Source organism: Mytilus trossulus, chromosome 1 (genome assembly GCF_036588685.1).
Source record: "Mytilus trossulus isolate FHL-02 chromosome 1, PNRI_Mtr1.1.1.hap1, whole genome shotgun sequence".
In the NCBI taxonomy this organism is placed as follows: domain Eukaryota; kingdom Metazoa; phylum Mollusca; class Bivalvia; order Mytilida; family Mytilidae; genus Mytilus; species Mytilus trossulus.
The window spans coordinates 70,423,121-70,441,417 of record NC_086373.1 but is presented as its reverse complement, the minus strand read 5'-3'; the positions used below and the strand labels follow the sequence as shown (position 1 = coordinate 70,441,417).

Sequence of the window (18,297 nt, the reverse complement as noted above, 5' to 3'; positions counted from 1 at the left end):
ACAAATAAGTCAACACGACGGAAATTGTCAATTGACCCCCTAAGGAGTTATTGTCCTTTATAGTCAATTTTTAACAATTTTCATAAAATTTGTAAATTTTTATTAACATTTTCCACTGAAACTACTGGGCCAAGTTCATTATAGATAGAGATAAATGTAAGCAGCAAGACTAGTAAAGTAAGATTTACAAACACATCACCATCACCAAAACACAATTTTGTCATGAATCCATCTGCTTCCTTTGTTTAATATTCACATAGACCAAGGTGAGCGACACAGGCTCTTTGGAGCCTCTAGTTTTATTGTAGATTATTACTGATTTCACAACTTTGAAATCATAAAAATGGTCACTTTTATTAAAAATAATAATTCAAGAGAACAAAATCTCATAATTACATGTTGTTTAAATTGTTATAAAAACACAGAGGTGTAATTTGTTTATTTAAGATTTTTATCTAAATTCACATTTCGCCTTAGTTCAATTCCCATCTGGCCGTAGTATATTTTTTACCTTTTTTACTTGGAATTCACAGCTAAGGCGAAATGGGAACACACCGTAGAATGTCATCCTGATATTTATGTCACTTTAATTTAGAATAGCTAACAGTAAATTGTAATAATCTGTATGTTTAACATGTTACCTTACTTAACGAGGTCATTACTTAATAAATTATATATTTGAAATAATAAATATGGTCGAAATTTTTAAAATTATTACCGGTCTTGCAGACATGGATGTTAACAAATTCATATGAAATGATTTATTTAGTGTTTAACAGTTTGTAAAAAAGAAAACATTTCACTATTTATTAATTTTCAGTTAATTAATCAATTTTCCTTTGATTGAAAAATTTCATGCCAGAAAAAAATCAAATATCTTTTTTTTCTGAGGTTATAAATTGTGCTGTTTATGGATGAACTGAGATGCTAAAGTACTTATTTTCTCCTACTTAAGTATGTAAATCATTTCCTTTATCACCAAAACAGTCTGACGCCACCCCCACCTTCTGTTTACTTTGAACTGCATTGTTTTATGCATATATGTACTTTTTATCTAGTATGTTTTACTATTTACATCCTGTTTTGTTTCAGTGTTAAACCAAGTGACTTTGAATTTCTGAAGGTTATCGGCAAGGGCAGCTTTGGCAAGGTGAGTTAACTAGTACTGACTTAAGGCTTTCTTTTAACATGTTAAGAAGTTGACTCATAATTGCTTGATTTAAATCTATACACCCATGGGTGTTTGAATTAAATTTTTATAAAATTGCTAACTTTAAACATTTTACCTATGCATATCTATTTTTACCTAATAAAAAAGAGTAGTTACCTATTTCAATTATGCAAACTTCAAGTTGAGAAGTCAAGCTATCAGTTATGTTTAACATGAATGAATCAGATCTTATACAGAAGTACACATTTATTATGTAATTTCTACAGGGGTTTGGAGGGGGACTAGAAGGGAAGGGGAAATGGGAAACACTGTTTAAAAAAATCAAATTCTCAAAAAATACTGAACTGTTAAGATAGTTTGTGTGCACATTTATCAACAGTCAGTTTAAGATGTCAAATGGCTGTTCATAAATAATATAATTCAAAAAGGCATACAAATATTCATATACATGAATTTTACAGAAAAAAAACACCTCAATTTGCATTTATTTATATGCTATAAAATTTTACTGTATGTTTTATAATTTTTAGGTGCTTTTAGCCAGACATAAGAATGAGAGTAAAATGTTTGCTATTAAAGTCCTGCAGAAGCAGGCAATAATGAAGAGAAATGAAGTGAAGCATATCATGTCTGAGAGGAATGTCTTGCTGAAAAACATCAAACATCCATTTCTGGTGGGACTTCATTACTCCTTCCAGACACAAGATAAACTCTACTTTGTCTTGGATTATGTTAATGGTGGAGAGGTAAGCAGTTTATTTGTAGTTAGTGTATATAAAAGAAAATCCTCAATGATTCTGGGCTTATGATTTTGTAAGACAGGCAACTGTTTCTCCTACAAAAGACTGATCATAAATACTACACATAGTTACTCCTGCAAATTACCAAATCAAACTGTCACTACCTGCTTTGTCCATTGATTATTTTGATCAACAAAAGGAAAAGTGGTATTGTCATGCACTCCGTACTTTGTTTTACTTGTTTTACTTGCCTAATGTTAGTAGAAAGACACCTGCCCATTCAATGTGGAAGCAGATGTGAATGGGGAGGAATTATGCAGTATATCTGTCAAAGATTTAACCATTCTCTATATTTATTTTTATACTGAAGAAATTTAGGACAGAACTGTACAATCCTTACAGGGGAATTCTGATTATAAGTATGTCATATTTGGGAATGCCTAATAAGGCTTGTTATCTAACTACATGGTACTTGTTTCACAGCTGTTAATGGCAATGAATTCATTAAAGTTGATGCACAGTTACATGTATTACAATAAGAAGACATATGTTTTTAGTCTTAGAACATTATTTATTTTTGTAACAGAATAGATATCTTGTTGACTTGAACTTTGACCTTGGTTATTTTGGTATGAATGCTAGACATTTTTGGACAGATAACCTTGTCAAGTTATTTTTAGATTTTAAATTCACCACCTTTAAACATGATACACATACCAAGAGAGAATTTGTTCTACCTGTTTTATAGAATGTTCTGGTAATGAACGATACCCCATAGAATTTGTTCTAATTGTTGCAGGGGTCCTGTTTTTTTTATTTTTGAAATCACTCAAACAGGCCCCTTTTTATGACAGTCAGTGACCCCACCCCCTCTTATGAAAATGATCCCCCACTTCAAAGAATATTTTTTTTAAAATATGTTCAGTTAATACATACAGTCTATAACTCGAACGATGTGAACTTTCGTATAGTAAGGTAAAAAAATTTGTCCAGACAGAAATACAATTGGCTTCATTAGAACTTCTCAAAGAAATCAGTGTTCATAAATATGATAGCATATTCTGACCTATAATGTTATATTTTACAGAAGTAATCTAGTAGTTAATAGTTTATCATGATTTATAACTAAACTGAACTATCATTGTTATGCTGACGAAACATTTTTTGTTTTTATTGTTATTTCATGTTGAATGATGATGGAACGGTAATACTATTTCGTAATACTATTTCGTCATTGTTTTTGTTTTGACTATAATTATTACATCTTTTTTGTCTCATTACATCATCAATGAATGTGCAAAATACATGACAACTATTGTATAGAGATGTTATTTGTGGTCTGAATCAGTACAATATCCAAATCGATACATCTAACCACAGACATGGTATTTTTGTTATGCATTTGAAAAAAAATGTTGATCATGTTTTTGTGAGATAAATATAGATTGATTTGTATTTTAAAAAACCAAAATAGCAACATATTACTAAAAGAATATATGAGTTATGTCTAATATGTAAATGTTGTTATGAAATTACTTTAGTTTAGAATATTTTAAGTCTGTCTAAGTTGATTAAACCCCACGCTGGCAATGTATTTTGTTGTTGTATGCATTCACAATGAGTATTCTTTATAAATATGTGTACATGATTGTCACATATAATTTAACCTATCAAACCACAAGTTTCATACGATTGCTGTTCACTTTTTTGTACTGACACCATATGTAACAATTTAATGTTTATGTATATATAATCTGTAGAAGGTTTGTTTGCTATAATTTCAAATTTTATTTCTCTTTTTTCAGTTGTTTTTTCATTTACAAAGAGAAAGATATTTTCCAGAACAACGTGCCAAATTTTATGCTGCAGAAATGGCTAGTGCTATTGGTTACCTTCATTCATTAAATATCATATATAGGTAAATACTTTTGTTATAGTAATAGTAGTCCCCGTACAGAAATGGCTAGTGCTATTGGTTACCTCCATTCATTAAATATCATATATAGGATATATAGGTAAACACTTTTGTTATAGTCATGGTAGTCTATCTGTTCTCTTCACTTTATTATAAACAAAGAAATAAAAGTCAACTGCTCCATTTGAATATTTCACTAAGTTCATTTTAAAATGTTTAAGACCAAAACTGTGTCTGCACCAGCATAGCAAAGAAAAACAATCATTATAAAAAAAAAGAGGATTGGAAATTCACGACATAATATGGCTTAGTTTCACATGGGAAACCTGAGAAAAATACTTGAAATCTGTCTTTAATAGAAGGTGTACATACTGTAAACCAACTTATTTTCGCGGATACTATATTTCGCTATTTACCCTTTCTTGACCACTTCGCGGCTTTTTAATTTCGTGATTTACTGATTTACTTGATGAAGTTTATATGGAAAAATCCAAGATTTATATATTCGTGAGGATTTATATTCGCATTATTTTTCTAACCGCGAAAGTTGCGAAAAATAAATCGCTCGCGAAAAATAAGTTGGTTTACAGTATTCATTAAGTATGAAATCACGGTTGAGAAATGTTGAATGGAAACTATTAAAAACCTTGGATCTGACACTGAAAATTACTACACTAAGGAAACCTAAGAAAAACAATTCAAATACGTTCAAAGTTGGAGGTGCATGCACATCACCAATCTGTGTTATTACTGTTCTAAGTAATAGCCTGATTTTAGTGGTAACTGCAGTTGCCTCTAGTAAAAATCATGAATACAAACATTTGTTTAGGTTCATTTGAAATACAAGAAGTAAATCTACACAAGTCAAACTTTTACATTATAACAAAAATGTTAATTAAAACTGCAAGGTGTTGAAATGTTAACCCAAAATTATTTTATTAATCAAAATGATAATTTCTGTGAGATGACATGACAACGTGTTATATCGGTAGACCACTATTTTTATGACTGATGTACGTTTCCTTTTGTCAGAGTCATTAATGAGTGACATACATGTATTTTCACAGAACATAAATTTTCAGGGACTTTCCGAAACATCTGGTATTTATGTTAATTACTTCTTCAAAATTGATTTATCTTTAAAAAAAATAATTTGAAAGCAGTAATTTTAATTTTTGTTTAAACTTCTTTCAGAGATCTGAAGCCAGAAAATATTTTACTTGATTCAAAAGTGAGTATTTTGTTAAATTTTTTTTTTTGTATTATATTGTTGGTAAAGAAAAAGAAAATGATGCAATACCCATATGCGTCTGATAATATATAAATAAGTAGATGTGGTAGGATTGCCAATGAGACAACTATCCACCAATGTTCAAATGAAGTGGATGTAAGTAATTATAGACAACTGTATGGCCTTCAACAATGAAAAAAGAAACAATAGTATAGTCGACTATAAAAGGCCAGAATATAAAAATATGAATCAATTCTATTAATAAAGCTCATGGCATAGTTTATAACAAAACAGTTTATGAAAAGAATAATGACGGCATGAACAAACAACAAAACTGTTTTCAAAACATATGAGAATATAGTGTGCTCTTAGATAACAAGAAACCATCTGTTGTTTTTTTTAAAAAGGGCACAATTGATAAGTCCCCATGAAGGATAATAGAATATAAGCCTTTTGATAGAATGGAATATCTCCCTCTTATTAACCAATCAAAATCTAACAATTTTAAGCAACCTCAAGCTTAGGTTTTTAAACCAAAGGAAAGGCTTGAAGTTTAATTGTTGTTCTACATACTAATTATATAATAATATGATTTTAGGGTCATGTGACTTTGACAGACTTTGGTTTATGTAAAGAGGGAATAGAAGGCATGGGAACAACAAGCACTTTCTGTGGAACACCTGAGGTAAATATGTTTATGGATAACTCAGTACTCATTTTTTAGAGGTAAGGGATTGCCACTACTGTCAAGCCTCAAATACCCACTGTTTCCTCTTCTGTAAGCATTAAATTTTCCTTAAAATCTAATTGTGATTTTTCATGTTGTACTGTTGAGCTACCATTAGCCTCAAACTGAAAAAATATCTATTGTTAAAAATTATTTAACACATTTGGCCATTGCATGTATTGAAGCATTATCCATTCCCTTCAGTATCATGTGCAGTTTTGTAATTTAACATGTCCTTATAAATAATAAGAAAGATAAGAAATTCTCAAGATATACCTAAATAATACATAAAACAAGAATCGCCAAAAAATACTTGACAGTACCACAGACCACATTAACCACAAACACTGTAGGAATAGATGTTCAAAAACACATCAACAACAACAAACAAACATGTGGTCTATATAGCCAGACAAGGTATAGACACTTAATGTTGTGAGGTTAAACTAGTTGTAATGGTGGAGATCTGTAAGAAAAAGAGAATTTTTATAAATTGAGCTTGTAATACATCTAAAAATCACTTTTTTTGAAGTACAGGGATGGCAGTATATATTTTTTTAGTAGAAATAGAGAAAGTACTTATATTGTTGAATGAATATAATATAAGTAGATGTGGTACTACATGTATTGTCAATGAGACAACTATCCACCAGAGCCCAAATAATGAAGATATTAAAACAGCTTATGGACTCTGTATTGTACAGCTTTCAACAAAAAGACTAGATTTTATCTATTCTATGTGTTTAACACCTAATAGGTTTAAATACAAAATATTTGTTCAATAATTTGTAAAAGTTTCTCCGTAAAAACTAACTCTGAACACAAACAAAACTGTATATAAAAGTACATCCCCACTAACTATTACCCCTCCAGTAGATTGATATATTAATATGTTTAAACCACAGTCTGTCAATCATACTGACAATAAACGTCACACTGTTATATTTGATTCAAACATAATAATGAAATTTTTTATGAAAATTAAATTGCAAAGTTCAATGTTATGTACAGTACTGACTAATAGCTTCAATTTTTTTCTTTGTGGCATTTTAATTATAACATGAACTAAGTTTGTTCATAACACATAGCAATGTTTAAATATGTAAATCAAAAGACCATGTTTGTGTTTGCTTGAAATTCAACCATTTGTTTATTGATAATTAGGATTTTTATTCCCCACGATAATAAATAAGACTTAATGAAGTCAATAAATTTAAGAGAGATATGTATTCAAAATAGGAATAAATCATTTAATTCCATCTAAACACTAAAAGTACATATACTTGAGGTAATTAAAACATTATAATTGATGTAAGTTGTTTGGTTCTTTACAGTACATTGATAATGATATATTGTCGCATCATGAACTACGCCATAAAGAAATATGATAATGAATCACTTCTACGTCTAAAAAGTAGAACAACAAACTTTTATTTCATGTGCTTCATGGCTATTGTAAAATTGAAATTAAATATGTTAACTTGAAACGCATAAAAAACAATGACACATATATTTATGATATTAGACGTTTATTTTTAGAAACAAGATGTTACAGTCGATTCATTATTTGTATCATGTAATCTGTGATATAGGTCTAGATGTCTGTTATCACCTGTTACATTCTTAATTTAGACAAAAAATGCATTAAAAGGTTTTAGATGATTTGCAATCCTATAGCATGTATTAAAGATATAAAATTCATTTTTCAGTATCTTGCACCAGAAGTGTTAAGAAAACAGCCCTATGACAAAACTGTAGATTGGTGGTGTTTAGGAGCTGTGTTATATGAAATGATGTATGGGTTACCTCCCTTTTACAGTCGTGATACAGCTGAAATGTATGACAATATTCTATATAAACCTCTTCGTCTTAGAACTAATGTTTCATCAGCTGCTAGATCAATACTAGAAGGGGTAAGCATTTACAAAATTATTATTAAGATAGAAGACTTGCTTTTTAATTTTATTTAAGAATTGAATGCTTCTTTTTGTAAATTTATTGGGGTGTAAAAGCGTTGACCGAAGTACATTTTGTATGAAGCGCGGAAGTATTCATACTAAAAATGTGCGCACGGTCAACGCTTTTACAACCCTATAAAGTTACAAAAAGAAGCATTCAATACTTATAATTACATTTTTTAGCTATGATCATGAAAACACGAATTTTATAAATTTTGTATTTTATTCACCTGTGCACTTTATTGTGGGACCACGTGCTTTCATGAATGAAATGTTTTATTGAGTGATGCAATTGCTTACAGAATAACAAATGATGTGCCGTTAGCCAATCAAAATAAAGTATTATAATGAAACATACATCTAATGTAATTATTTTAAAATGCATTCAGATAAAGTACAGTGTATCGTAAAATAATTTGTTATATATATAATGTATATTTCATAAAGAAATTAGACTACTCTTTCATTCTTCCTATTAAAATTTAAAAAAAAACATAAAAAGAATATTCTTATACTTTTGAGTTATTTCTGTTATTTAATTGTTTGATTAACTATTTACTTTGTATTGTCTTCCAACAGCTGTTGCAAAAAGAAAAAGAACAAAGACTTGGTGCCAAGAAAGATTTCCATGAAATCAAAACTCATTCTTTTTTCTCTGACATAAATTGGGATGATCTTGATAAGAAAAAGATTCACCCACCCTATAATCCTAATGTGGTGAGTTATTTTAAAGATCTTATAAGAACAGTGTCACAACCAAAATTGAACCATTTTATCCTAATCAAATGGTACTTTGTGTTTTAATTTTGTATAGAGTTCTGTAAAGCTATATAACATGAGTGATCTCCCCTGATATAACAAAGACATAGAATTTTTAAATCAATAAACAGACTAAAAGATGTTACCATAGGAGAAAATGTTCTTCGGTTAAATTTAGTCTCACAAATAAGTTTAATTTCTGCATCAAATTTGCTGTAGATTTGCTTCACATCACACTGAGCAATTATGCAAGATTATTAAACAATGTTAAAAAGTCACATTATATTTTACCCTGCTCTTCCAATAATATATATTGGAATTTTACCCTTGACATTTGTAGTTTTAGTGATATTGACATCAAGGTAAACTGAAAAAAGTCAATTGTTTGTTCATTTTTTTTTCATCTGACATTTAAAATTAAATTTAAATCATTCTATTTCAACATTTCCAAAGTAATACATGTATATATTTATTCATTATTTTCAGAGTGGACAGTTGGATTTGAAGCATTTTGATCCTGAATTTGTCAGAGAACCTGTTCCTGGTAGGTTTTACACTAGGAACAATTTATGTTAAATATTCCATGAAAATTGTGATTTATATCCTGAGTTTTGACACCTTAGTTGTAACTTGTTATCACCGTTTGTAAATCTGATGCTTCAAGCTGTTACATCTTATTAATATTTATTTTAACACCTGGAGTCTTAATGAATACTTGATAAAATGTAAATTGATTTGACCAGTAAACTGACCAAGCACTAGGAAATTGGTTCATATGAATAAAAAGATGTTGTATGAGTGCCGATGAGACAACCCTTCATCAAAGTCATGAATAGTTTCTGCTGTAGAATAATATAGCAATTCAATGTACATTAAAACAAATATGTGTGTTCACATAATACAGCTTCAAAGACAATTTGTTTTTTTCTTTGTTACTCATAATTTAATGTAAAAAAACAGTTTATAAGCAATCCAATTGATTGAAATATCAATATATTTGATTATCTCCCCTTATTTCACTTAATTCAAGTTAAATATTTCTTTTGATTTCAAAAAAAATAAAGGATGCTTTAGATAAGAGTTTATCAAAAAAAATTCAGAAAACAAATACTAATAATGATAATAATCTTACATAAAAAAAAATGCCTAGAAACTATACATGTCTTGCATGAATTCAAGTTTTTGTATTTGTGCTGAATTTGGATTTTTTGTTTATGCATAGAAAGGGCTGTCATATAGATTTTAATATTATTATACTTTTAAAATCGAAAAATTTAAAATGCCTTATTATTTTTTCAGCTTCTGTTGGTAAATCTGCAGGGGGAGGTAAAATGGTTAGTGCTAGTGTGATGGAAGCAGACAATATGTTTCAAGGATTTTCTTATGTACCTCCAGCAGAAGATGCATTTAGCTAGTATTTACCAACCTAACTTTCTTTATAAGCATGGTTGTGATATTAATAAAAATCCTGTCCAACAATTTTCCAATTGTGAATTTAAGTTGTTAAATATTTATTATTTGTACATTATATTGTTTTTCTTGTTATATTGTTAATTGATACAAAAATAGACATTTATTGAGGAACCAGTGAATTTTGTGATATTCCTCTCTTACAAATTTTGAGGAGACTATGAAATGGAATGTGTTCATTGATGTATTCTTTAAATAGACTATAGACATTAACATACAGTGCAAGCATGGCTCAATATTTCTACCTGTGTAAAGAATGGAACAATAAAGGATTAGAAATAAGAAATGAACATTGCCCACCAAGTGACCATTGACTTTTGTTATAACTTTTGAATAAGGTGCTATATGTTTTTATGTATATTTTATTGTTAAGACTTATACACCTTAAATATTTTGTGATTATTTTTAAAGTCACAAGTTTACATCATAGACTATCATTATGTACTCAGTGCATTTTATCATTTTGTGTTTTATACCTGGACGATTTTAACATTAGTAATTATTAAGTATCAATGTTATAACAATGTAGGTTGTTCATACTTCTAAATATTGTATTTAGAGATGTGTTTTAGTTGTCTATAATCATTCAAGTCATTAGCAAGCCGTTGAGAAATCTTCCCTTTTATTTTAGTTTGAATAGTATTTCTACAGTTAAAAATATACTGTATTTTTACATATTAAAATATATATTGTATTATTACAGTTGAAAATGTGCTGCAATTCCAAATCTAAAGTTTACAAACTTCTTGAACTTGTTGAATTTAACAATGTATTTATCAAAATTTTATCATATCCTATATTTGTCTAGTAAATGATAAAAAGTTCTGAGTATATGATAGTATATCTTGATTAAGATAGATGTATGTTTTGGACCAATAGTGTGAATAATAGTCAGATTTTACCTCAAACCAGACAATTCTCTTAAAAGGGATGATACTATATTCCCATTACATTCCATAGGGCATATTGTTTTAATGTCAAGATATATTATAATATTAAATTTTGTTTTAAAATTATTTTTATATATAATTATAAACTTTTAAATAATACTACTATAAATTCTTCATTACTATTTATCTTCAAATGAATCATAAAAAGCACTTTTTCCTAAGTTTTTGAAAGAAATGACCAAATAATCTATAGACAGTATAAGTATATCAAATTTAAATTTTAAACATTTCCATGTTTTTGTTTTGTTTACAAAATGGTAATGCCAATTATTGTCAAAATTAAAACAAACTCATAACTGAATTATTGAAATTTTGTCTAAAGATTTTGTAGACTTATAATATACCAGTATTGTTATAAATACTGGGTGTAATAGGTATTTAACTTGGTACTGGTAAAAGACAATCAAAATACTTTGATCAAAGGACTTTTTGTGCAATTATACATGTTAAGCAGACTTTATTTTAATACAACGAGTAAAATGCCAAATAAGAAACTTGACTAGTCAGAATTATGCCTTGTATGAGGTGCCTTGTATGTCATAAGCCTTTTTGAAAAATAACTGCCATTGCCAGAATTGTTTAAATTTGAATACATTTCACTGAAAGTAGTCAAACTAATTTGTTGAGAGCAGCATTTACTTCAAACTTATATTAAAATTATGGTAGTTATTTTAATAAGAGGTTTAAAATGACATACAAATGTTTTCTTCCTCTGATATTACCATAGTATGTAAACTGATTTGAGAAAGAAAACATTTCTGTTTAAAGGATTTTCATGTTGTTATGTACAGTTTATATATTTATATGTTTTGATAACTAAAATACTTAAGTTAAGACCATTTTGTTGTTTTTTTGTCATTTTTGTAATGATTAAAGGTTTTGGTCGGTATTTTTCAGCCAAGATATGACAAAAACTTTCATTATACTGAGAATGAATTTCAATTAGAATGAAAAACACAGTTCGAAAATACATTTTGTTGCTTTTTTTTTTGTAATATTTTTCAAGACGTGTAACTACTGTATTTTATATCAAATGCTTCAGTAAATTTTTAACCCCCACAAATCATTGTAGGGGTTACCATATTTTTTTTTTTCATAATACATTTGATAACCAAAACATTTCTGATGGCGTCTTCACTGAAAGTATAATTTATTGTAATTTTGTTGTTGAAATGGTATCTTTACTTTCAAGAGTACGCTTATTTTGAGCATTATTAATAAAAGTATATGAGATTCATTCTTCATTTTTATTGTCAACCCTACAACATTTTTGTAAGCAGTGTTGTCAGTCGTGGCATCAACATTGAAGTGCTTTTGTATTTAACATCAATATTTTTAGCAAATCTCTTTTTATGTAATTTGGAAAAAAATCATTTTTTCATAATGAATAATATTGACAACAGTATAGAGGAAACAAACTGTTATCAAGGAAATATTAGTTTTTTTTAGAAACAGACGATAAACATATTTGTATATTCATGAATGCTTTGTAAAGTATTTGGACAAAAAAATCATACACTTCATTTTGTAAAAGTATTCAACCTCATTTTCAGTCATATATGTAGCATTTTTAGAACACAAATTTTGTTTGTACTTAACATTGTTTAGTCATATGCTCAATGTTAAAACTTTTTTTTAAGTCAAAATGACTTTAAATATGTTGATATCTATGCAACTGGTTGCATACAATGATAAAATAAAATTACAAAACCAAGTCTTTATATGTTTCCTTTTTTTCAACCCTTTTTTTCTATTTTTTGTGTGTGGCAATATTGGTAAATGGTATAACACTTCCCAATAGTATAAACCAAAGTGGCTAGCAAGTTAATTGTTAGGTACAGGCATCTGATACAAAAGAGGTCCTTCATTGTTTTTTCCTTAAAATTTTGACACAAGTCTTTGATATGCACTATTTCATATATATTGATATCAATGAACAAGAGCCTCTCAAAAGCAGGGTTCTCGCTAAGGATTTTTGAAGGCGAGTCCAGGGACTCGTCATTTTTGGCCATGGTGAGTCCAACAGCAAGAAGAATATATTTTATTGCAATATAATGTAAAATTTTATCCCCCATGGACTAACAGAGCAATGAAATGACATTAGATTCAGATTACTTCTTAAACTTTTGCTATAAAATGATGATATTTGTGTTAAACTGCTGTGTTCAGTTTATACAAAATTTTACAATCTTGATGCATCTGTGGACTCACCAGTTTTGAAAATGGTGAGTCCAGACAGATTTTGATGAGTCCAGGACTCATTGCCTCGCCTTAGCGAGAACCCTGCAAAAGCCTGTGTCACTTACCTTGGTCTGTGTGCCGGAGGGCATATTAAACAAAGGACACTTTTCAATAAGAAAGATAAAAATAGAATTCATGACAAATTCTCAGTTTTTGTGTTTTTATAGGGTCGATTGACAATTTTGATTACTTTATTTGTAGATCTTACTTTACTGGACATTCTTGCTGTTTACAGTCTCTATCTATTATGATTTGGGCCCAGTAGTTTTGAGAAGATTTTTGTAAAAAAAAAAAAAATAATGAAAAATTGTAAAAAGCTGACTTTTAGTGCAATACACCTGAAGGGGTCAATTGACAATTTTGGTCATGCTTACTTATTTGTAGAGATAACTTTGCTGAACAGTTTTGCTGTTTACACTTTATCTCTAATTATATTATTATATTTTTCAAGATAATTACCACAAACTGCAAAATTTCTTTAAAATTACAAATTCAGAAGCAGCAACACAACTAAAGGTTGTCTGATGTGTCTGAAAAAACATGGGCAGATAGATCTGGACCTGATGAACATTTTATCCATGTCAGATTTGCTCTAAATGCTTTAGCTTCAGAGAAATAAGCTAACAACTGATTTTTTCCCAATGTTCAATTTTTAGCAATGACCGCCATCTTGATTGATTGGCTGAGTCATCAGATGCGTTTTGACGGTAAACTTGATACCCTACCCTAAGGATGATTAAAGGCAAGTACCGGTATGCTTTTATTTAGCCCAGTAGTTTCAGAGGAGAATATTTATACAAAGAATACAAAAATTTAGGAAAAAATTGTGAAAAATTTACCTTATAGGACAATAAATCCTTTTTGGGTCAAATGATGATTTTGGTCATAATTACTTTCTTTTGTTGAGCTTACTTGGATAAACAATTTTGCTATTTACAGTTTATCTTTATCTATTATAATATTCAAGATAATTACCAAAAACTGCAAAATTTCCTTAAAATTACCAGAGGCAGCAACACAACAACAGATCTTGACCTGATAAGCATGTTTACCCCATGTATGATTTGAACTTAATGCTTCTGTTTCAGATATATATATATTTTAAAAAAGTGCATTTTACCCCCATGTTCTAGTTTTAGCCTCTAGGCCAGGTGAGCTAAAAACGAAAAGAACAAGAATGTGTCCCTAGTACATGGAAGCCCCAACCGCACTATCATTTTCTAAGTTCAGAGGACCTTTTTTTTTTTTTTTTTTCTTTTTTTTTTTAAGACATAAAAACGTTTTATTCCTAAATATTTCCTGTGAACAATTACCTTAGTCGTCCAGGATCAGACTAAGGGTCCCTGTTTACAAAAAGAAACCATCTATCCAGGGGAAATAGAAGGCAATAAAAAAGTGGTCCACTTTTAACCTTGGATTTACATTTAGTGTAAAAAAAATTATATCTATATAATGTTAGAAGCATCTAACAGATCTATACTTTAATTTCAAAATAGTAAGTAAAAAACCCACATAAAATATGTGCATTTACTAAAATAACCATGATAGGCTATTACTTTTTTGTCATATTTTCGTATATACAATCATTATTCTAATGCTATAAACCATAAAAAATGTACTTTGACTCAAGCTATATTTCACTATGTAAAATGTCTAAATTTTCATTATTACAGACTCCAATTTTGTCTTATCAATGTATCAACGCCTTTCAAAAGAAGAACAAATTTTAGATTATATTTCAAGTTGTGTTTCCAAATTTTATAAATATCTTGTGGTGTTTTAGGCGTTTTGTTAAATTTTATTGAATTCCTAATTTTCCATAGTGTCCATTTAAAATATATGATAATTATGTTAAAAAAATTATCATCTTTTGGTTCTCCCGTATTTTTGCCCAATAGAACCTCCTTTTCACCAAAAGGATTATTTATTCCTATTTTTGATTTGATAAGTATTTCTTGGAGGTTTTTTAAAATTAACTGTGATGTACTACAACTGAAAAAATAAATGTTGCAGGGTTTCTATATTATTGTCATTTTGACAAATGTGGCATTTTCCATTTGATATCTTCATTTTTTTTTAATCTTTCTTCAGTATATAAAATATTGTGCATGGAATTCTTTTACTTTATTTTCAATTTTCAAATATTTTAATTCCGACCACATATTTTCCCAAGGTATATTTGTTCCAAATATTTCCTTCCACTTAATTTGACATTTTGGAGATACATCTTTATTTAAAACCGTACGAATATAATTGAGTTTTAACTTCGCTGGTTTGATTTTTTGGTTGTTTAAGTTAATGATCTCAAGGTCATTTGATATGTTTAATCTACTTTCATAATGCAAATTCTGGTTTCCGCAAGATTTCAAAATTTGCACGAAATCTTTTGGAATTGCCTGTTTAATTTTTGAAAATTCGGAAATACAATTTCTCCGATCAATCAGCTTCCTATAAATTTCATTACAGCTAATGAAATCCGTAGTTTCTAAATTCCAAATGTCCTGGATAGTTGTATTACCGCTTTTTAAAAAAGAAGAGTAAACCAATGGCTTATTTTTTCAGAGGACCTTAAGGTTCAGGTAAAACACTTACTTCGCATTGAATTGGAAATATTATCTTATAGGGAAAATGTGTACTCAGATCCAAGTTGATTGGACTTCAAATTCTTTAAAAACTACCTTGATTAAAAACTTTAACCTGAAGGGGACCAACGGCTGGATGAATGGACAAACGTACACATGAACAGACTGAAAAACATAATGCCCATAAGTAGGGCATAAAACAATGCCTTTTATGCTTTTAAGGAAGTTTTCAAGTTGAAGAGGAAATTGTTGTGGAATATATATATATGTATTATGTGTCTCTGCTAGAGCCTAGTTATGAGTTCTAATGTGACGTCCATTTTCATTGAATTGGTACACATTTTTGTTTAGGGACCATCCAGCAGCGTTTTTTTTTATATCTGATGAGGCAAATGATTCAAATTTTGGTGGCCTTTCTATGAAAAATGTGGAATATTTGTAGTTAGCATATAAATTAATACATGTCAATGAAACTGCTAGTTAAAAGATTTAATAACAGTTTTCAGTTACAAACAGGTCCTGATAAAACAAAAATAAATTAATGACAAAACTAAATGTATGACCTCCTCAAAATGCTTTTGTACAGAATTTTGGAATATGAAGTCCACTATGTCTTTTAACTTCATACGTTTAGCTTTTGAGAACCTGTATGGATGATCATCTTTGCTAGCCAAGGGTTACGATCTACTAGAACGGGAGTGAATCATAACCCTTGGCTAGTGAAGATGATGAATGATATACTAACTGTGATATATTGCTTATATTAACCAAGACAGAACAGCTCTTCATAAAATGTAGGAATGCGAAGTGTCTTTAGAAAACTTTGTCTATCAAAAGTTATAAGTTCGTTGTAAAAAAAATCAATACCAGTATATCAGTTATGACCTCTTGTTTGAATCAGTTTTTCGCAGTGTATACTTTGACTGTTACTAAAATAAAGATATCGTGTTCATGTTATGAAAGAAAGTTTTCAAAATGGTAATAGTGAGTAAAGCATTCAACATTTTATTTTGAACAATCATCACTCAGTATGCAGTTTAGCTCACAAGTTAGCTTTTCTCATCACTTTGCATCTGTCGTCCAGCGTCGTCTGTTAACTTTCGCAAAAATCTTTTCCTCTGAAACTACTGGGCCAAATTAAACCAAACTTGACCAAAATCAAATTGAGGTATCAAGTTTTAAAAAAGTTTCCGGTGACCCTGCCAACCAACAAAGATGGCTGCCATTGCTAAAAATAGAACATAGGGATGAAATGTAGATTTTGAATTATATCTCTGAAACCGAAGCAATTAGCGCAAATCTGACAGGGTGAAATTGTTTATCAGGTCAAGATCTATCTGCCCTGAAATTTTCATATGAATCAGACAACCTGTTTTTGGGTTGCTGCCCCTGAATTGGTTATTTTAAGAAAATTTTGCCATTTTTGTTGAGCCTGCAACTTTTGTTGCAGAAAGCTCGACATAGGGATAGTGATCCGGTGGCGGCGGCGGTGTTAGCTCACTTCTTAAAAGCTTTATATTTTATAAGGTGGAAGACCTGGATGCTTCATACTTTGTTTATATATGCCTCATGTTACGAAGTTTCCGTCAGTCACATGTCCAATGTCCTTGACCTCATTTTCATGGTTCAGTGACCACTTGAAAAAAAAAGTTAAGATTTTTTGTAATGTTGAATTCTCTCTTATTATAAGTAATAGGATAACTCTATTTGGTATGTGCGTACCTTGCAAGGTCCTCATGCCCGTCAGACAGTTTTCACTTGACCACGACCTCATTTCATGGCTCAGTAAACAAGGTTGAGTTTTGGTGGTCAAGTCCATATCTCAGATACTATAAGCAATAGGGCTAGTATATTCGGTGTATGGAAGGACTGGATGGTGTACATGTCCAACTGGCAGGTGTCATCTGACCTTGACCTCATTTTCATTGTTCAGTGGTTATAGTTAAGTTTTTGTGTTTTGGTCTGTTTTTCTCTTACTTTAAGCAATAGGTCTACTATATTTGTTGTATGGAATTATTGTAAGGTGAACATGTCTAGCGGACAGATGTTATCTGACCTTGACCTCATTTTCATGGTTCAGTGGTCAAAGTTAATTTTTTCAGTTTTGTTAATTTTATCAAATACTATACGCCATAGGTGAACTATATAAAGTGTATGGAAATATTTTATGATCTATATATTAGTCGCGCAGGTTTTATTTGACCGTGACCTCATTTTCACAGTTCATTGCTCAGTGTTAAGTTTTTGTGTTTTGGTCTATTTTTATTAAACTATAAGTATTAGGTCAACTATATTTGTTTTATGGAAGCATTGTTAGCTGTACATGTCAGCCTGGCATGGTTCATCTGACCTTGATCCCATTATCATGGTTCATTGGTCTTTGTTTAGTTATCTTGGTTAATGTAACGTTTATGTGACAGTTGTAATAAAGCTTTATATTTAGGACTATCAACAGAATATCAATGATTAGTAAAGAAGGCGAGACATTTCAGTGTATGCACTCTTGTTGGTTATTATCTTGAATTTTATAATAGAAAGAGATAAACTGTAAAC

The 18,297-nt window shown here is 29.6% G+C and overlaps 1 protein-coding gene across 5 annotated transcripts in view; it reads left to right on the top strand.

The window, feature by feature from the left end:
- The window catches only part of LOC134683335 (serine/threonine-protein kinase Sgk1-like), a 50,732-nt gene extending 38,097 nt beyond the window's left edge, over window positions 1-12,635 (top strand). For all 5 annotated transcript variants that reach the window (XM_063542588.1, XM_063542596.1, XM_063542581.1 and 2 more), the window contains 9 exons: window positions 1,093-1,150; window positions 1,702-1,917; window positions 3,717-3,829; window positions 5,021-5,057; window positions 5,656-5,742; window positions 7,494-7,697; window positions 8,322-8,459; window positions 8,988-9,045; window positions 9,801-12,635. In XM_063542588.1, the coding sequence (XP_063398658.1) occupies window positions 1,093-1,150; window positions 1,702-1,917; window positions 3,717-3,829; window positions 5,021-5,057; window positions 5,656-5,742; window positions 7,494-7,697; window positions 8,322-8,459; window positions 8,988-9,045; window positions 9,801-9,916 (1,027 nt within the window). In that variant the 3' untranslated portion in view covers window positions 9,917-12,635. The remainder of the gene's footprint in view (window positions 1-1,092; window positions 1,151-1,701; window positions 1,918-3,716; window positions 3,830-5,020; window positions 5,058-5,655; window positions 5,743-7,493; window positions 7,698-8,321; window positions 8,460-8,987; window positions 9,046-9,800) is intronic.
- The last annotated feature ends 5,662 nt before the right edge of the window (window positions 12,636-18,297 follow it).